At 65.8% G+C, this 19,895-nt stretch overlaps 1 protein-coding gene across 1 annotated transcript in view; it reads right to left on the reverse strand.

Annotated features, from left to right (window-relative positions):
- Nucleotides 1-163: 163 nt before the first annotated feature.
- Nucleotides 164-19,895, reverse strand: part of HERC2 (E3 ubiquitin-protein ligase HERC2) — a 72,546-nt gene continuing 52,814 nt past the window's right edge. Inside the window, exons 65-88 of the mRNA XM_037221309.1 lie at nt 19,671-19,824; nt 18,718-18,894; nt 17,556-17,650; nt 17,341-17,513; nt 16,602-16,668; nt 16,386-16,514; nt 15,484-15,639; nt 13,963-14,075; nt 13,175-13,373; nt 12,536-12,643; nt 11,394-11,500; nt 10,896-11,097; nt 10,208-10,437; nt 9,577-9,683; nt 8,690-8,817; nt 8,298-8,390; nt 7,753-7,929; nt 6,986-7,202; nt 5,208-5,402; nt 4,367-4,658; nt 2,522-2,685; nt 1,869-2,113; nt 1,405-1,520; nt 164-766 (exon numbers count right to left, since the gene is read on the reverse strand). Of these exons, the coding sequence (XP_037077204.1) occupies nt 703-766; nt 1,405-1,520; nt 1,869-2,113; nt 2,522-2,685; nt 4,367-4,658; nt 5,208-5,402; nt 6,986-7,202; nt 7,753-7,929; nt 8,298-8,390; nt 8,690-8,817; nt 9,577-9,683; nt 10,208-10,437; nt 10,896-11,097; nt 11,394-11,500; nt 12,536-12,643; nt 13,175-13,373; nt 13,963-14,075; nt 15,484-15,639; nt 16,386-16,514; nt 16,602-16,668; nt 17,341-17,513; nt 17,556-17,650; nt 18,718-18,894; nt 19,671-19,824 (3,708 nt within the window). The 3' untranslated portion in view covers nt 164-702. The remainder of the gene's footprint in view (nt 767-1,404; nt 1,521-1,868; nt 2,114-2,521; nt 2,686-4,366; nt 4,659-5,207; nt 5,403-6,985; nt 7,203-7,752; nt 7,930-8,297; nt 8,391-8,689; nt 8,818-9,576; nt 9,684-10,207; nt 10,438-10,895; nt 11,098-11,393; nt 11,501-12,535; nt 12,644-13,174; nt 13,374-13,962; nt 14,076-15,483; nt 15,640-16,385; nt 16,515-16,601; nt 16,669-17,340; nt 17,514-17,555; nt 17,651-18,717; nt 18,895-19,670; nt 19,825-19,895) is intronic.

Here is a 19,895-nt window from a genome sequence, read left to right on the forward strand (position 1 = left end):
GGGCCGCCCTCCTCGCTCAGGTTGTGAGCGGTAAAACCCTGTATGCGCACACCGTTTGGTCAGACAAATCGGCGTTCTCGGTGGCCCAGTATCAACGTCCATTGGGTCTGCAAGATACTGCGCTGCGCGGCATCTGTCACTCCTCCGTGCCTCAAACACGTGCCGAGACATGCCCGCGGGCCTGCATTATCACACGGCTCACAACAAAACACGGAGAAGCGGGGCGCGCTCGAGGCCAGCGGCCAGGCGGGCCAATCGAACGGCGCCGCCGAGCTAGCGGACGGGCCCGGCGCCGGACGGCCGGCACCCAGCGCAGCACCACACGGCTGTAGCACGGCTGGGCTACAGCACAACAGCGAGCGCCCGAGCGGACGCAGCGGCGCGCCGTCTCTGCTCTAGTGCTACACACGATAACGGAGCGCTAGGATGAGGCGCGGCGGCGGCCGCCGCTTAAAGTGCGTCCTGTCGCCGCCCGGCGGCACGAAGCGGAGAGCCCTGAGGCGGCAGGACACCGCGCAGTAAGCGGGGACGAGGCGTGGCGGAGCGGGGGCGGGGGCGGGGCCGGCGGCAGCGGGCACCCGGCCGCGGCGGCGGGCCCGGCACACTCTCGCGGATCCCCAGTCGCGCCGCTGACTAGAGGGGAGGCGACGGCGGCCGGCCCTCCGAGGAGGCCGCAGAGGACGAGCACGACACGCCCGGCCGTCAGCCGTCAAACGGGTACGCCGAGAAGTCGCTGCTTCCGTCGTTCAGGTCGCTGCTGGTCTCCCTGGGGCAAGGCCAAGCGCGCGATAAGTCGCTGGTGCTCTTGCGCTCGAGATAATACGGCGCGCCATACTGGGCACCCGCAAGGTAACGACTCCATAAATCGTCTTGTTCCACTGCAACACAACATAGCATTCTAGCGCCGCCGAGGCAACGACTCAATGCAGCCCTGCAGCACGTCACCCAGGGAGCGCAGCTAACACGAGATCGCATGACCCATGTGGCACCCCACGTTGCAACAGGCCACCTTGACGCGGTCACGTTTCGCCTCTGCCGTTTTCACGTGACACAAATGCAAGCACGAACATTTTAAAGGTACATGAATGGCGCGTCGCCACCGATCGGCGTGAGAACCACGGCATGCGTGCGGGATCAGCTCGGCCTCACACTACACCTTTTACTCAGCAGCAGCACGCTATCGCCACCGATGGAGGTCCGGCGCGGTCCAAGTTCCAGGCCCACGCGGTCGAGCAAACAGACCTCGGGAAGACGGCTCAAGTGGGCGGCTCACGAGCTCGACAAAACAAATACGAGCCGCTGCAGGGGCTAGGGTCTTGATAGCGCGCCCTCGCCTCGCGTTGCGGCGGCCGGTCCCCAGGAGGGGAGCGGGGAGGGCAGGCGAGGTCCAAGTGCGGGCCTCACGTGGTGGCGTCGTCCTCCTCGGCCTGATGGGCTGTCATGGCCACTCGGGCATAGTCGTCCGTGTCAATGGACTTGCAGAAGTGGATGGCGTAGAGCAGCTTTTCCCGCAGCACAGCCTGCAGCAGCGGGACACTGCGTCACCGACGCCCGCTACCTCACACGACAGAACCGGCCGGTCCCCTACACGGGCCCGTGTCAAGGGAACGAATATAAACAGCACAGCATTTACTTGGAGATAGCATTGTTTTATAGTGTCTCACAGCTTCCTACCATAGCTTTATCATAGCTATAAGTGATAACTACAGCTATACAGGTATAAACAACAGCGCCAGAGACCTCCACATTCCATTCCGAATGACGAAGAAACGACCCAGCACGCCTGGGAACACATGACATATCGGATGCTCGTATCGCACACTGCCAAACACCGCCCCCCTCCCCCCAGCCTCCACGAGCAGGCCCACCTTGCACGAGTAGCGCGGCATCTTGAGCAAGAAGAAGCAGGTATAGCTCTCTGGCAGGAAGTGGTCGGCCGGCTGGTACTTGTCGAGCACCTGCAGCACGAAGTCGCGGCCGCGGAAGTCGGCAATGGTGCGTGGCAGCCGCGTGCGGCCCCACACGAAGCGCAGGAACAGCGAGCGCTCGAGGGTGCTCAGCTCCTGCATCACCTCCCAGAACCAGGCGACCAGCGGCGAGCAGGCGTCCACACCTGGCGAGCAGGTCAGGTCACGTCAGGCCATGTAAGGTCAGGTTAGGTCAGGCCACGCAAGGTCAGGTCAGGTCAGGTTAACCTAGGGCGGGGCTAGAACGGCCAGCAGGTGTCCCCATAACAGACACGTAAGGTCATCGATAGGGGGAATAGGGAGACGCCGATAGGGAGACGCCAATGTCCTACTCTGCTGGACCGAAGGACACAAAAAGCAGGGGCGGACTACCAACTCAACTTACCCCATACAGCGAAGTGCAAAGACATTAAATCGAACCGGATAGATCGGATCAATACAAGCGGGGAATCTCAAATCAACACCTATAGCCTGCAGTCACTACGCCCCTTCATCCCAGACAGGTCTCCACCTACCCAGTCCCCCACCCTAACCCCGGCCGTCCGACCCGCTACCTTTGTAGGTGGCGACGGCCATCAGCAGCTTGATGGGGATGTCCGGCGATCCGCACACCATGGTCTCGAGCTCCGCGCCGCTGAACAGCTCCAGCAGCGGCACCGGCACCACCCGGCTCATGCCCTCGCGCACGGCCGCCACCATCGGGTCGAGCTCGTGCAGTCTGGCGGCGGCGAGCGCGTGGCTGACGGCGCCGCTCAGAGGCCGGCTAACGGCACGACGGCGGCCCGCAGACACACGGCGGCACGCAGACACACGGCGGCACGCAGACACGCGGCGGCACGCAGACACGCGGCGGCACGCAGACACGCGGCGGCATGCAGACACACGGCGGCACGCAGACACACGGCGGCCCGCAGACACACGGCGGCCCGCAGACACACGGCGGCACGCAGACACACGGCAGCATGCAGACACACGGCGGCACGCAGACACACGGCGGCACGCAGACACACGGCGGCACGCAGACACACGGCGGCACGCAGACACACGGCAGCACGCAGACACACGGCAGCACGCAGACACACGGCGGCCCGCAGACACTCGGCGGCACGCAGACACACGGCGGCCCGCAGACACTCGGCGGCACGCAGACACACGGCGGGACGCAGACACACGGCGGCACGCAGACACACGGCGGCACGCAGACACACGGCGGCCCGCAGACACACGGCGGCCCGCAGACACACGGCGGCCCGCAGACACACGGCGGCCCGCAGACACACGGCGGCCCGCGGACACACGGCGGCCGCAGACACACGGCGGCCCGCAGACACACGGCATCACGCAGACACACGGCGGCCCGCAGACACACGGCGGCACGCAGACACACGGCGGCACGCAGACACACGGCGGCACGCAGACACACGGCGGCACGCAGACACACGGCGGCCCGCAGACACACGGCGGCACGCAGACACACGGCATCACGCAGACACACGGCAGCACGCAGACACACGGCGGCACGCAAACACACGGCAGCACGCGGACACACGGCAGCACGCAGACACACGGCGGCACGCAGACACACGGCGGCACGCAGACACACGGCGGCACGCAGACACACGGCAGCGCGCAGACACACGGCAGCACGCAGGCACACGGCGGCACGCAGACACACGGCGGCACGCAGATACACGGCAGCACGCAGACACACGGCACGCAGACACACGGCGGCACGCAGACACACGGCGGTACGCAGACACACGGCGGCACGCAGACACATGACGGCATGCAGATACCGCAGCAGAAATGACAGCATGCAGACACGGCGCACGCAGACGTGGCGGCACGCGGCCTCACAGCGGCACGTAGACACGGCGGCACGCGGACACGGCGGCACGTGGCCTCACAGCCAGTTGCTGGGCATGCCGCGACGTCTGTGATTGCCGGCGTGATCAGCGCTACCTACACAGCTAGGCTCTCCGCTGGTCGGGGCACGGCGGGAGCAGCGCCAACGTCGCAGTCGCGCCGTGAGGGCGTCTCACCAGCCAGCTCTGAAACGCTGCCCGGACGTGCGGTGCTCGCCGGCGGAGAGCGTCTCACTAGCCAGCTCTGAAACGCCGCCCGGACGTGCGATGCTTGCCGACGGCGTGCGAGGTGCTGCGGCGGCGTGCTGCCCGGACGTGCGGTGCTCGCCGGCGTCCGCCCGATGAGCCGCTCACTCGCATACAGCTGAGCGCTGTACACTGCTCACCTCGAGTCAGACACCACCCGGATACCTTCTCTTCATCCGCAGTGCAGCACCGCCTGGATGCGCTGCGCCTAATCATCCCCGGCATAGGGACGTTCGCGGTCCACGCCCACGGCCTGCCACCAGCGCGTCAGCAGCGTCTCCGACCCACCTGTAGTTGAGCGCGGCCCGGATGTACTCGGTCTTGTTGGCGTCGGTGACGCGCCGGTGTGTGCTGCTCAGCTGCACCTCGTGACCGGCCGCGGACGGCGTGCTGAACGGCAGCTCGAGCGAGGCCAGGGACGGGTCGTCGCGCAGCCGCAGCAGGCCCGGCAGGTAGTCACGGTCGACCTCGGACAGGTCGGCCGGCGTCAGCGGCAGACCCACTAGCTGCTTCCAGACGGGCTCGGCCAGGCTCAGGCTCAGCGGCGAGCCCGTGCGCACGGCGATGCCCATCAGCACGCCTGCGGAGGAGGCGGCGGCGACGGCAGGTCAGCGCCGGCACCGGGCGGCCTCGTGCCGCGTCATCTCTGCACGGCTGGCCGGCATGCAGATGCGTTCTCGTGATGCTATGAATGGCGCCTTAGGGCTGCGCCGGGCGTGGCGGCGTCATCGGTCAAGGTCCGGACTTCCTTCAGATTCGCATTTCCTTCAGATTCGCATGCACATACCGTAACATCGCCAAGAAAACGTGACGTGCCGGGGAGGTGTAGCAACGCAATACTATTCGCCAAAGGGCGCATAATGTTTTGCACCGATACTGAAACAGTGCTTAACATATACTCCTTTCTCCAAGTCCAGCCAGGCCAGTCCGCAGATAACACTGACGCCCGCAACATGGTCTATCACGCCATCAATCCAGCTAACGGATGTGATCAAATGCGATCACCGCTGCGCCGAGGTTCGTCACCGTTCACCCCGCGGCCCTCAGAAACAAACCCGCCCCTACATTGGCGTCGCACTGCAGCCAGGCGGCTCAGCACAGCGCCTGCCCGCGCGGCGTCCACTCTCACCGAGGAATGTGAACATGTGCCGGTACTGCTGCGATCGGGCCGTCGGGTTTAGCAGGAAGCAGTCGCGGTTGGCGCCGGCCTCGCCGCGGCCGTTCGGCGTGATCATCAGCAGCGGCGGAGAGCCGCCACACAGCTCGTCGCACATCTCGGCGATGCTCTCGCTGTAGCCGCCGCCGCAGTCGTCCACGCTTTCGCCTGCCCGCCGTGGACACGCCGGGTCGGGCTAAGTCGGGATGAGTATGGGGGAGGTCGGGCTGAGTATGGGAGACGTCGGGCTGAGTATGGGGGACGTCGGGCTAAGTCGGGATGAGTATGGGGGAGGTCGGGCTGAGTATGGGAGACGTCGGGCTGAGTCGGGCTGAGTATGGGAGACGTCGGGCCAAGTCGGGCTGAGTATGGAAGACGTCGGGCTAAGTCGGACTGAGTATGGGAGACGTCGGGCTAGGTCGGGCTGAGAATGGGAGACGTCGGGCTAAGTCGGGCTGAGTATGGGCGACGTCGGGCTAAGTCGGGCTGAGTATGGGGGAGGTAGGGCTGAGTCGAGCTGAGTATGGGGGAGGTAGGGCTGAGTCGAGCGGAAGTCGAGCTGAGGTCTGGCAGCCGTAGGGCCGAGGTCGGGCAGACGTACGGCTGAGGTCAAGCGGAGGTCGGGATGAATCGGGCAGAGCTTGGGCGAAGGCTCAGGCAGCTCGAAAGCTCTTCAGTCAGGCCGAGGTTAGAATAAGGTCGGACAGAGGTCGTGCAAAAGCTCGGGCAGCTCGAAAGCTTCTCAGTCGAGCGGAGGTTGGGCTGATAACGGGCTGAGTCTGGCGGGGGTCAGGCTGAGGCCAGGCTGAGGTCAGGCTGAGGTCAGGCTGAGGTCAGGCCGAGGTCAAGCTGAGGTCAGGCTGAGGTCGGGCTGAGGTCAAGCTGAGGTCAGGCTGAGGTCGGGCTGAGGTCGGGCTGAGGTCAAGCTGAGGTCAGGTCGAGGTCGGGCTGAGGTCACGCTGAGGTCAGGCTGAGGTCGGGCTGAGGTCGGGCTGAGGTCGGGCTGAGGTCAAGCTGAGGTCAGGTCGAGGTCGGGCTGAGGTCACGCTGAGGTCAGGCTGAGGTCGGGCTGAGGTCGGGCTGAGGTCAAGCTGAGGTCAGGTCGAGGTCGGGCTGAGGTCACGCTGAGGTCAGGCTGAGGTCGGGCTGAGGTCGAGTGAAGGTCAGGCGAAGGCTCGGGTTGAGGTCGGGCGGTGGTCGGGCAGAGGTCGGGCAGAGGTCGGGCGGTGGTTGGGCGGTGGTCGGGCAGAGGTCAGACGGTGGTCGGGCGGTGGTTGGGCAGAGGTCGGGCGGCGGTCGGGCGGTGGTCGGGCAGAAGTCGGGCGGAGGTCGGGCGGTGGCCGACTGGCGTCCGGCGATAGGGACGCGGCTGTCGGCTGGGTGTGGGCTCATGCGCGGGAGCGGGTATACGTGGGGAGAAACGCGAGGGAGTGATCGTCGGAAAACATGGAAAATGGGCGAGCTTACCAGCCCGACACCGTCCGAAACGGCGACCAGCTTCACACTGAATTACCACGCCCATCAATTGACTTGGCCGCCATCACCGAATCTGGACTTAAGGACTCCCATCTCTCCAAAGAGTTCCTCAATTTTCCCCGACAGGCTTGACCATCCTTTCCAAACTCATTCGCCCAGCCTAACCTCGGCCACTGCGCTCACCCGATCTAACCCAATTTATCACACTACACCCACCCACCCCACCTGATCCTGGCCACATCCGTAGCCAGGCCTAACCTCCCGGCTGCACTCACCGACAAACTTGACCTTCCAGACGCGGTGCGGCAGGAACAGCGCCTCGGGGCCGAGCAGCGACATCTTGCTGGCCATCTGACAGAAGACGGTCTTCTGGGCGGCGGCGGCCGCCGCTGCCGCCGAGCACGGCCGGCCCCGCTGGCGGCGCACCTGCATCCGGTTCAGCTCCACCACCGGCCCGTGCTGCCGGTCCCGCATCATGGTGGCCTGGACCACCTGGCGGCGGGGCCAGGAGGCGGAGCTGTCAGTCGAGCCGCGCTGCGGCACGGCGCCGCAGGCAGGAGGGCTGGACGGACGCTATGAGCATGAGTAGCCACACCTTCAGCACTGCGACAAGTCCGGGTCTGCTTCTTCTTTCACTCCCCATCCCGCAACTGGTATTGTGGACAGGAGGCGTTTCCCTGGGGGCCGTCTCCGCGGAATGGTGCCGCACGCCGACTGCCCACAATACTCTGGGTGGTTACGAGCCAACGCGCTGGGTCATCCAGAGAGAGAGAGAGAGATCATCAATAATCAGGTCAGGTGTTTCCCGTCGCCGGCCACAGCCTGCCCCGTGCGTGACATCAGACCACGCCCTCCGGCAACAGCCAGCTCCGGCCGGTCGAGCTCCGACACATGCCGTAACTGAGCGGCTGACGGTACGCTGCTGGGGTTTCCGCAGCCCGGCTGCTGAGACCGCGTCCCACCCGAACGACGACCTCTACGGGGGATCAGGTCGCGTCGCACAGCCCAGCACCAGCTGGGACGGGGGGAGGGCGTGACGTACCTTCCTGAAGGCAGCCTCCTTGACGGCCGGCACGATGAGTGCGCGCAGCTGGGGCGCGTTCAGGTGGAACATGGGCACCAGTGGGCAGAGCAGGTCCGAGAAGTGGTGCAGCACCACCAGACGGTTGCGCAGCACCGGCACCGGCAACTCGCGCAGGTGGTCAAACTCCAGCGGAATCTGGCCGTGACAGGGGCGGACAGTGAGGGGTAGCCTTGCATACGGAGATCCAATGGAAGTCAGACACCACGAAGGCACGGATTGTTACGAAAGACCAGCATCGCAGTCGCCGACGCACTGCTGCCGGGGCCAGAATGGGCGGGCTGGAGCGTAGTTCGGTGGCAGATAATGAAAGAGTGCACAGGGGCCATGCTGGGAACCAACAATTGGGTGGGACAATATCATTTCAGCGGCAATTAGTCCCAATGGGAGGCACAGAAGTGTGGTGCAGCCGTGTAATCTTAACAGCATTTCAGCTGCCTTCTCTTTGACAACGGGCAGCGTTGATAGGTCACCGACACAAGACAAATCAGCCCTCCGAACAGCACCTGTTTGGGCAGTTTGCCGGTGTTGGACGAGACGTTGGTGCTCCAGGCCAGCGTGTGGGCTGAGCCACACGCCACGCGGTTGATTTTCTTCCCCTGCGGAGGGGGCGCGGCGTCAGTCTCCACCCTGCCCGGTAACCTGACGCCGAGTGCAGCCGCACGTGACCTGTGCGCTTCCCGCCTGCGCTTGTACGGGCCAGACATAACTGGATGAACTTACCGGCTCGGAGCACGACGAATAAAACCTGGTACACATCAAAACCAATCAAATTGATGTCACCACAATGGCTTCGTTAAGCTGAGCCTCCACAAACCAACGAACGCCCGGACTACAATTCGCCAGCCTCTGCCAATATGGAAACAGTATCACAGACCGAACCCCTGGCGGCGCTCACCGACAGTGCGGCCACCAGCCTCGGCCGCTGGATGGCGTTGGTGGTGCCGTCGCCCAGCTGGCCCTCGTCGTTGTCGCCCCAGGTGAACACCTCGCCGTCTTGGGAGCAGGCCACACAGTGGAGCGAGCCTGCGATCACGTGACACGGGACGGGACGTCAGCTGTTGCCTCGGATCGTCACACCCGGCCGCGTCGCGTGGCCCGACCCGCGGAACTCCACGGTGGCCGAGGCACGTCTGCTGGTGGTTCACAACGCGGAACTGCCTGTCAGAACATTAGGCACCGCAACTTCTCAAGACTTATGGTCTGGGTCTCTTCGCTGTCCTTACGTCCTCAGCTAAACACAGAAACAACTACGAGACCCTCCAGTCCCAAACAACTCAGCACGCCACCACGCCAGGGGAGCGAGCTTCCACGAATCTCCCCCACCGACACACCCCAAATCCCACACCCACCGCCGCGCGGCGCCCCACCGCCAGCCGACAGTTAGGGATCAGGGCACGGGCACTCACCAACGGCAATACAGCCGACAGTGAGGGCCCGGGGCAGAGGCACTCACCGACGGCGATACAGACGACAGTGAGGGCCCGGGGCAGGGGCACTCACCGACGGCGATACAGACGACAATGAGGGCCCCGGGGCAGGGGCACTCACCGACGGCGATACAGACGACAGTGAGGGCCCGGGGCAGGGGCACTCACCGACGGCGATACAGACGACAGTGAGGGCCCGGGGCAGGGGCACTCACCGACGGCGATACAGCCGACAGTGAGGGCCCGGGGCAGGGGCACTCACCGACGGCGATACAGACGACAATGAGGGCCCGGGGCAGGGGCACTCACCGACGGCGATACAGACGACAATGAGGGCCCGGGCAGAGGCACTCACCGACGGCGATACAGACGATCCGCTTCCCCTGCAGCGCGGCCACCTTCTTGGGTCGGCGCACGTGATCGTCCGAGCCGTGTCCCAGCCGGTGGTAATCGCCCTTGCCCCTGCGGCGGTACAGAGACCCACCGTCACCGTAGGGCACCGTCACCGCAAACAGCGGGTCAGAACGGTGACGTACTAACATGCAGCGAGGGACGGCCAAAAGGCACAGCAATGCGACATACGCGCGTCAGTGACGGATCGTAATCTCCTCAGAGATGGGCCCCAGCCATCCCCAAAGACGTCCACTTGCCACCCCACTCCAATCTCGCCACTGCCGCGGCCTCTGACCCACCTTCCTGAGCCCCTCGTCCCTTCCCTGCTGCAGTCCCTGCCGCCACCCCTGCCCTGTCCCTGCCGCCGCCCTGTTCTGCCCCTGCCGCCACGCCTGTCCTGCCCTTGCTGCCGCCCCTGCACTGTCCCTGCCGCCGCCCCTGCCCTGCCCCCGCTGCCACCCCTGTCCTGCCCCTGCTGCCGCCCCTGCCCTGTCCCTGTCGCCACCCCTGTCCTGTCCCTGTTGCCGCCCCTGCCCTGCCCCTACTACATCTAGTGGTGCCGCCCCAGTCCCACCCCGGCCGCGGCCGCTCACCAGGTGTAGACGCTGCCGGAGCGCGTGAGCGCCGCCGAGAACTGGGAGCCGCACTCCACCCGCACCACGCCCAGCCCGGAGAGCGACTCGATCTTCATGGGCACCTTGCAGCCGTCCGAGCCGCCGCGCCCCAGCTTGCCGTAGTCGCCGTCGCCCCAGCTCCAGACGTTGTCGTCGTCCGTGATACAGAGGGTCTGCGCGTCGCCAGAGCCGCACGCCACGTCCACCACCTGACGGCGCCACGTCAGGTCAGGTCCGCGCCACACGCCAGCTGCAGGGCATGTACAAAACCTGCCAAGGTCACATCAGGCGAGGCTAACAAAGTCGGGTTAGAGTGTTCATCGTCCAGGTCAGGCCGATTAGCTGGGTCAGGTCAGCCAGGTCAGAAAAGTGAAGTACCGCCGTCACAAAGATACATATCACATCGACCACAATTGACGTTGGAATGCTTGCAAAACATGCCAAGTCTTGCTCAGCCCGCTCGCCAGTTCGAAGACATACGTTTACACATATATAATGTTGGTGGCGTTTTCATAGACCCAGCGCCACCCACAGCCGGATCACCTACTGGCAGGGCCGGCCCACGACCCCGTCCCGTCCCGTCCCGTCCCGTCCCGTCCCGTCCCGTCCCGTCCCGTCCCGTCCCGTCCCGTCCCGTCCCGTCCCGTCCCGTCCCGTCCCGTCCCACCTTCCAGCCGACGAGCGTCTCGACCAGCCTGGGCCTGGTCTGGTCCTCGGAGTCGCCGTGGCCGAGCCGGCCGTAGCGGCCGCGGCCCCACGTGTACAGGTGGCCGTCCACTGTCACGCAGGCCGAGTGCGAGCCGCCGCACGCCACCGTCGCCACGCGCTTGTCGCGCAGCGCGTCGATCAGACGCGGCCGCTCGCACGAGCTGCCGGCAGGGGCGGCGTCAGGCTCAGACCACCGGGAGTCGACGAGAACCGTCGGGTCAGAGGCGGCGGCGTGGTGCAGGGAGGGGTGGTACGGGGAGAGGCGCGGCAGGCACGGTAGTCGGTGACATGGGGCGAGGCGGCGCAGGTACGCCGGTTGGTAACTCGGAAAAAGCGCACGCAACAAAACCTCGCTGAGCTTCGACGATGCAGCGGCAGATGACCTGAGCAGCAGTCACAGTGCATTACTGCATGCCTACGCCGACAGAAGGCCTCGGTCGCCGCGGGGAGGGCTCACCTCTTGCTGCCGTGCCCCAGTTTGCCGTCGTCGCCCTCTCCCCAGCTGTACACCTCGCCCTCCGAGGTTAGAGCCAGGCAGTGCTTGCCGCCGCTGTTGACGGCAACCTGGCAGACGACACCAACAACGCCGCGTCAGCATGGCTGACCACCGATCCGAAGCCGGGCACTCGCGGGATACACGCGTCTTTTGAAGCTGTTGTGTGGTCACAGATCTCGCATCGCCTCGGGATTAGTCAACAGCGCTAGGGTGCGACCAAAACAAACGGTTGACAAAGAAAAATACAGTGCAACGGCTGCTTGGTCGACAACACTGCAATAGGAAAGGTCGTCATGTTCAAATGCTCGTGACCAGCAAGCGCAAATGACTCAAATAACGTTACACTAATAAGCCGGGCTTAAAATGAATGAGGAACCTCACGTGACTACGTAAATACAGCCGCAAGCGACTTCACTTCTTTCCACTGAAATACCACACAGTTCAAACTTAACACGGCGTTGCCCTTTCCTCCTGAGCTGGTGTTCGTCAGCTGCAGGCTGGCGTCGCAGCCCGACCCGTCCCGGCGCGAGGCGCCCCGGTCCCGTCCCAGCGAGAGGCGCCCTAGTCCCGTCCCAGCGCGAGGCGCCCTGGTCCCGCCCCAGCGCGAGGACCCCCGGCCCCGTCCCGGCGCGAGGCGCCCTGATCCCGTCCCAGCGCGAGGACCTCCGGCCCCGTCCCGGCGCGAGGCGCCCTGATCCCGTCCCGGCGCGCGGCGCCCCGGTCCCGTCCCGGGGAGAGGCGCCCTAGTCCCGTCCCAGCGCGAGGCGCCCCGGTCCCGCCCCAGCGCGAGGACCTCCGGCCCCGTCCCGGCGCGAGGCGCCCTGATCCCGTCCCGGCGCGCGGCGCCCCGGTCCCGTCCCGGGGAGAGGCGCCCTAGTCCCGTCCCAGCGCGAGGCGCACTGGTCCCGCCCCAGCGCGAGGACCTCCGGCCCCGTCCCGGCGCGAGGCGCCCTGATCCCGTCCCAGCGCGAGGACCCCCGGTCCCGTCCCGGGGAGAGGCGCCCTGATCCCGTCCCAGCGCGAGGCGCCCCGGTCCCGTCCCGGCGAGAGGCGCCCTGATCCCGACCCGGCGCGAGACGCCCCGGCCCCGCCCCGGCCGTCACCTTCTTGATGAAGACGTGCTGCAGGGTCTCCAACAGGAACGGCGTCGACACGCAGTCGGTGCCGCCGATGCCCAGCCGGCCGCCCGAGCCGTACCCGGTCGCGTACACCTGGACGTGAGCGCCGCACGGAGCCAGGGTCAGACTCGGCAGCGTCTGCCGCTCGTTAGTGTCGAGAGCCGGCGGATCAGGCGAGCGAGCACCGCGCCTTTGGTGACACTACGCCGCGAGCGACAGGGCGCCAATAAAATATCACTTTCACGGGTGGAGGTCGGTCGTCCGGTCCGCGTTTACAGTAAACCCGCAAATATGTGTTCACTTACGCTCCTATGTAAATCAACTAGACAGTGGGCCCCGAACGCCTGCTCACACATCCAGCGCGTAGTTCTGCAGTCTGCGGCGGCACTAGCGGCGGCGGCTGGTGCACCAGGCTTCATCTGAGTATCACCACGAGACCGGAGCGGCGGCTGGCACCGGACACCGCTGACCCCGTCCGCCAGCAGCCGGACAGCGCACGAGAACAGGCGCACGTCTCGTCACACATCCACCGCGTCACCCACATCGGCTCGCCTCCGTCTCGTGTCGTCGGCACTGATTCGGCCGCCTTGCCGTCGGCGACAGCGCCGTCGCCTCCAGCCGTACCTTGCCGTCGGATGTGACCGCGAACAGAGTCTGCTCGCCGCCGATCAGCTGAGCCGGCTTCAGCAGCGAGAAGGCCTCGCACGGGGTGGGCTGTTTGACCTTAGCGCCATCCAGGCCGCCCAGCTGGCCGCGATGGTTGTGGCCCCAGGCGTATATGACGCCTGAGCTGCCCCACGAAAGCGTCCAGTCGTCCGGCCGTCTGTCGGTGGCGACGCCCAGGCGGAGACGTCAGCGGCGCGCGGCAGGACCGGAGGGACAGCGTCGCCGGCTAAGGCCGGGTCATCACACGGCGGCCGGCCAGCGGCGCGCGGCAGGACCGGAGGGACAGCGTCGCCGGCTTAGGCCGGGTCATCACACGGCCCGCCGGCCAGTGGCGCGCGGCAGGACCGGAGGGACAGCGTCGCCGGCTCAGACCGGGTCATCACACGGCGGCCGGCCAGCGGCGCGTGGCAGGACCGGAGGGACAGCGTCGCCGGCTAAGGCCGGGTCATCACACGGCCCGCCGACCATCTGCGTCGGGAGAGCACTCGCGTGGCGTCGACCAGCACTCATCGGTGGCCACCGCGCCCCGCTTACACCGCGCTGAACATCCCCACCACAAGAACAACAAGAACAAGAACAAGGCTGGCCAAGACTGTCAGGGTTGTGGGAAGCGGGCAGGGCAGGTATCGATATGCTCCCCCCCCCTCCCCCCCTCCCCCCCCCTCCCCCGTGCGGCGGCACGGTCGCCTGGCCACCCGCCACCCGTCAGAGGCCGGCGCGGAGTCGCAGCCCGAGCCCAGCGTCACCTGTGTATCCACTGCAGCAGCTGCTGATCCTTATCCTCGGTGAAGACGGCGTGGTCCAGGTGGCGGCAGTCGGTCGCCTCCTCGCCACTCAGTTCGCGGATCTTCTTGGCCACCTGCCGGCGCGTGGACACAACGCTGAGTTAGCGGACTGGGGAGGCTCCGGAGGGAGACTGGGAACTGCAGCGGACTGGGGAGGCTCGGGAGGAAGATTGGGGACTGAGGCGGACTGGGGAGGCTCGGGAGGGAGACTGGGGACTGAGGCCGACTGGGGAGGCTCGGGAGGGAGACTGGGGACTGAGGCGGACTGGGGAGGCTCGGGAGGGAGACTGGGGACTGACGCGGACGGGTGACGCTCGGGAGGGAGACTGGGGACTGCAGCGGACTGGGGAGGCTCCGTAGGGAGACTGGGAACTGCAGCGGACTGGGGAACCTTGGGAGGGAGACTGGGAACTGGGGCGGGCTGGGGAGGCTCCGGAGCGAGACTGGGAACTGAGGCGGGCTGAGGAGGCTCGGGAGGGAGACTGGGGAGAGGCAAGGACGGGTGAGGCTCGGGGGGGGGAGACTGGGGACTGATACGGGCGGGTGAGCCTCGGGGGGGGGGAGACTGGGGACTGACACGGACGGGTGACGTTCGGGAGGGAGACTGGGGACTGACAAGGACAGGTGACGCTCGGGAGGGAGACTGGGGACTGACACGGACGGGTGACGCTCGGGAGGGAGACTGGGGACTGACAAGGACAGGTGACGCTCGGGTGGGAGACTGGGGACTGACAAGGACGGGTGACGCTCGGGAGGGAGACTGGGAACTGACAAGGACAGGTGACGCTCGGGAGGGAGACTGGGGACTGACAAGGACAGGTGACGCTCGGGAGGGAGACTGGGGACTGGCAAGGACGGGTGACGCTCGGGAGGGAGACTGGGGACTGACAAGGACAGGTGACGCTCGGGAGGGAGACTGGGGACTGACAAGGACGGGTGAGACCCGGCTTGGTACGGCAGGAAGGCGGCGGCCTCAGTCGGCTGAAGCGGTGGGAGTTCATAAACCGTTGGTGTCGTGGCCACAGAGCTGGTCACAGGAGTATCACAACAGTGAGCACACAACACTTTACAAATAATTGGCGAAATGCTGAGTCAGGTCCATTTAATAGAGCGGTGAAAAGAGCGACTGTAATCGACGAGGAAACTAGCTGCCTCTGGAAACCCGACACTGAGTCTTGTCAAAGACGGCGTAAGCACCCTGTCTAATCCGACACCCATCAAGAGACCTCGCTCGCGCTGGCCGACGCCGTCCTGATGCCGTCTTGATCCTGACCGCCTCGGATCATAGCCCCACCTCCGCTCTTAATCCGCCCTGATCTCTGTCACAATGACGATCCCGATCCCGATCCCAACCCGGCGGCCGATCCCGATCCCGACTCCCCCAATCCCGACTCCGACTCCAATCCCGATCCCGATCCCAATCCTGACCCCGATCCCGATCCCGACCCTGATCCCGATCCCGATCCCAAACCGGCGCCCGACCTCATCCTGGAACTGCGCGGGCAGCTGCTGGCGCTGGATGAGTGCCGTCATGACGCGGGAGGCCAGGCAGTAGCGGCGGAACCAGCTCCAGCGATGGCTGTCGGCGATGGCCGGCAGACGGTCGAACGCCAGCTCGCACGCCAGCGCCACCAGCTCCTGGGTGGGCGGGAGGCGGCGCGCTCGTCAGCCGCCGAGCGTACCGGCGAGGGCTGCACGAATCCGGCTCACTCACGCAACACAACACGGCCAGCCCGCTGTGCGCGGCAGACCGCACCGCTGCGGCACCCTGTGGTGTGAAGCATTTGTGTGCTCATCGAAACCCGCGCCGACAACACCGGCGTCGCGTCAAGCGGTCTCGACAACGGCGAGGACTGACAAGTTCAGCAGCAGTTTGGCGGGAGCTGCCCAAAGCTGCAGAGGGCGGAGTCACGACCTGCTGGGGATATGGCGGGGACGAAATGCATGACTTGGGAAGGCAGCCGAAACGCCTGCACCATGATGAAGCTGCAATAAGTGAGTGGAGTGTGGAGCCTCCATCTTATCAGTAGGTAGCGCCGAAATACCGCGCACTAGGGCGACCACCTCGTGTTCGTGGTCGTAGCTGCCGGATCGCCCCACGCGGCGCTGCACAAGCTGGCCAACCACAAGACGCAATGGTCTCTCTACAGAGCCCGTCGCGATGGGTGGAGATGATGAGACAAACCGGTTATAACTACGGGGGTCGGAGTTGAGGATCAAATGGTGTATGGCGTCATGTAGGATGCGTGCGAATGTAGGGAATCCGACGTCTACGGGAGTCGTGAGCTCAGGCAGCCACTTCCGTCCACTCTCCTGACAGCCCCTGTCACGTGACACGCGACCATCCACCCCGGCACGGCGTCACTGGCGCCGCCGGCTCCCACCTTGCAGAACTCGCTGTGCATCAGCTGCTTGCCAGCGCGCACTTGCGGCTCCTCGTACTCGTGCTGGCGGAGTAGCGCCTCGGGCAGCGCTTGCACGAGCACCGTCAGCGGGCCGCCGGCCTCCTGGCCGCCGCGCCGCGCGCCCAGCAGGTAGCGCAGCTGCTGCAGCGCCCAGCGCCGCTGGCCGGCCAGCAGCGCGCTCAGCTGGGCACAGGCGGCCAGCGCCGCTGTCAGGCGCGCCACAGTGCCGGGCTCACGCGCCGCCCGCACGTCCAGCACGTGCCTGCCGAAAGGGGAGGGCGGAGTCAGGCTGCTGCCGGGGGCTGAGGCCTCTCTCTCTGCTGCCTAGTGGTGGAGTGTCGGTGGGGTGGTGGTCTGGGGGAGGCAGTGTCCGAGGGCGGCGGCCGCTGACAGCCGCGTGAACAGACGGGGCCAGCGAGTGTAACAGAGTGAGCGAGATCAGGGCACCGGCGGCGTTAGCCAGACCGAGCATCTAACAGTGACGCTGCGCGCATCCTGATAACCCGATCACCTTGCGGCGAGATCACGCTCCCGTGTTCACCGCACCTATCCATGGACCTACTCATTCCTTCCAGCTCCACCGCCACCGTCCCCGAGTCTGCCCGACGAGCGCCAGCGGCCTGGCGTCGCTCCGCAGCGCTGCCGGCCGCCCCCTCACCTGACCAGGTCTGGCACCTGGTCAGGTGCGCCTGGCGTCGCTCCGCAGCGCCGCCGGCCGCCCCCTCACCTGACCAGGTCTGGCGCCTGGTCAGGTGTGCCTGGCGTCGCTCCGCAGCGCCGCCGGCCGCCCCCTCACCTGACCAGGTCTGGCACCTGGTCAGGTGCGCCTGGCGTCGCTCCGCAGCGCCGCCGGCCGTCCCCTCACCTGACCAGGTCTGGCACCTGGTCAGGTGCGCCTGGCGTCGCTCCGCGGCGCCGCCGGCCGCCCCCTCACCTGACCAGGTCGAGGCTGGGCCGCGACAGGATGCGCCGGTCGGACGAGCCGGCGGCGGCGGCGGCGGCGCCGCGCGGCAGCACCGGGTGCACGGTGAAGCGCCAGCCCCAGCTGCCGCCGCCGCCCAGCTCGGAGCCGAACTTCCAGCGCAGCTCGGCGCCTGGCACGCGCAGCTCGCACGCCCAGTCGGCCGGGTCGCGGCCCGAGCGCACGGCCAGCACGCGGCCGCCGGCGTCCGTCAGTGTCAGCGGGTCCCGCCGCCGCTCCGTGCAGCACTGCGGGTCGAACTCGACCCACAGAGACTCGGCACCTGCCGACGGCCGGGCGTTAGTGTCAGCGGGTCCCACCGCCGCTCCGTGCAGCACTGCGGGTCGAACTCGACCCACAGAGACTCGGCACCTGCCGACAGCCGGGCGTCAGTGTCAGCGGGTCTCGCCGCCGCTCCGTGCAGCACTGCGGGTCGAACTCGACCCACAGAGACTCGGCACCTGCCGACGGCCGGGCGTCAGTGTCAGCGGGTCTTGCCGCCGCTCCGTGCAGCACTGCGGGTCGAACTCGACCCACAGACTCGGCACCTGCCGACGGCCGGGCGTCAGTGTCAGCGGGTCTTGCCGCCGCTCCGTGCAGCACTGCGGGTCAAACTCGACCCACAGAGACTCGGCGCCTGCCGACGGCCGGGCGTCAGCGCTGCACCAGCATGTGGCGCCGTTAGCATGTCGCAATTTCTTACTAAGTTCCCCGCTAGGCTAGCCGTGGCGCACTGTCGGTGCGAATCCGCAGCCATGATTAGCAGGGATGGCCTTCATGTCCTTGCTAAGTATGGCTCGCAAGGCTAGACCCTGCCAGTAGCTGGTGACCCTGGTGACACTGGTGACATGTGTTACCCGCAGGGCACATGTACCCCATCACAATGGTGGTATTCCAGCTTGGACGGCTTCTGTCAAGACATCACATCTAATCCTGCGGCGACACAACCATTTTGTCGTGCGTAACCCAACTTTTTCGCACACCTGCGCAATGGCGATCATTCACGGAGTCACATGTGGGCGACTTCTAGTAGGCGTACCCACATACCTGGCACAGTCAGCCCTTCAGATGCGTGGTCAGATACTCAGCACTCTGGGCATCTGGGTCACGGACAAGAGCGACTGCGACACCAATAACGACAGCTATTCCGTGAACCGTAAAATCCGAACGCCCTGAGACAAAAAGCATGCAAGCGCAAGACAGTTGGCAATGGCGCCAACGCCAGCGCAATTGCTGTGGACGCACATGTTTTACAGTGGCGATCACACGGCGTCACAGGCGAGTCGGTAGCGTGACCGGCGACGCCTGACGCGGCTCGCACCGCCCGTTGAGGCGCGGCCACAGACTGACCTGGTATGCGCACGTGTCCCGAGAGGTTGGTGTCGCCCAGGTAGGGGTGCAGCGACTCCTGCACCACCGGCGGCGGCAGGTGGACCGCGCCGCCGCCGCCGCTCGCCACGTCCTCCAGCTCAGTGACGCACGTCTCCAGCAGCATGGCGCTGACGGCCGGCTGACAGCGGCCCATCGCTGCCGGCAGACAGGTCAGGTCAGGTCACGTCACGTCAGGTCAGGTCACGTCAGGTCACGTCACGCCTCCAGCAGCAGCACGGGACTGTTGTCAGATGACTGCGGCCCATCCCCGCCATGAGAGGGGGGGGGAGGGCAACGCAGGGACGTGAGGCCGGGTGAACACCCACTACTGAGGGACACGGCGGCTTGTCACGTCAGCACGGCATCAGGGCCTTTCTCTCAAAAGAACGTTGGCGTCCAGTTAGGCCATGACTCAGTTAGGTCATGATTTGGCTCCGTCATGACTCAGTAAGCCATGACTCGGTTAGCTCATGGCTCAGCAAGTCATGACTTGGTTAAGTCATGACCCAGTGATGCTGGGATGCCGGGTTCAGGTTAAGCAGCGTCATCGGCGCAGTATGGCAGGTCATACGGGAAAGCTACACGTAATTGTCTCTAAATGTGACTGGCAGCTCGCACGTGCCATCTTTGGTTGCAAATATCTACGAGGTTTTATATCCCGTGACCCGATATGGAAAAACACTGTTAACGAGTGTCTCGACGTCCCTTAACAACAGTGAAAACTCGGTGATGGCCTATGCCTGGTAAGGCGAGGTTTATACACTGCCTCAACAATGCAATTACATGTGATAAAAAATCCGCCATGACATACAATGTTTCACTGGTGAATCGACCACTTGGGTCGATTCGACAGTCGCGTTACTTCAAGCATAACCAGCTCCGGTTCAGCAGAACCCCACCGGCATCTGCCGGTCCCGGTCCCGGTCAGTTACCCTTCAGCAGATGGGCCAGCGCCGCCGTGGCGTCCTGGCCGATCCGGCCGGCCGCCGACAGCTTCAGCAGGTCCACCAGGCCGCGCGCGTCGTCGGCCGTCAGCAGCGAGGTGAAGCTGTCCAGCGGCAGCTCGGGTGTCCGCACCGGCTCCACCTGGCGGGATGGCCGGCCGGCGGTGAGGCTACGATGTGGCGCCACCGGTCGCGCTGCATCGACCGTATACT

This window comes from Pollicipes pollicipes, unplaced genomic scaffold, assembly GCF_011947565.3.
Source record: "Pollicipes pollicipes isolate AB1234 unplaced genomic scaffold, Ppol_2.1 Scaffold_2555;HRSCAF=2994_pilon_pilon_pilon, whole genome shotgun sequence".
Classification (NCBI taxonomy): Eukaryota; Metazoa; Arthropoda; class Thecostraca; order Pollicipedomorpha; family Pollicipedidae; genus Pollicipes; species Pollicipes pollicipes.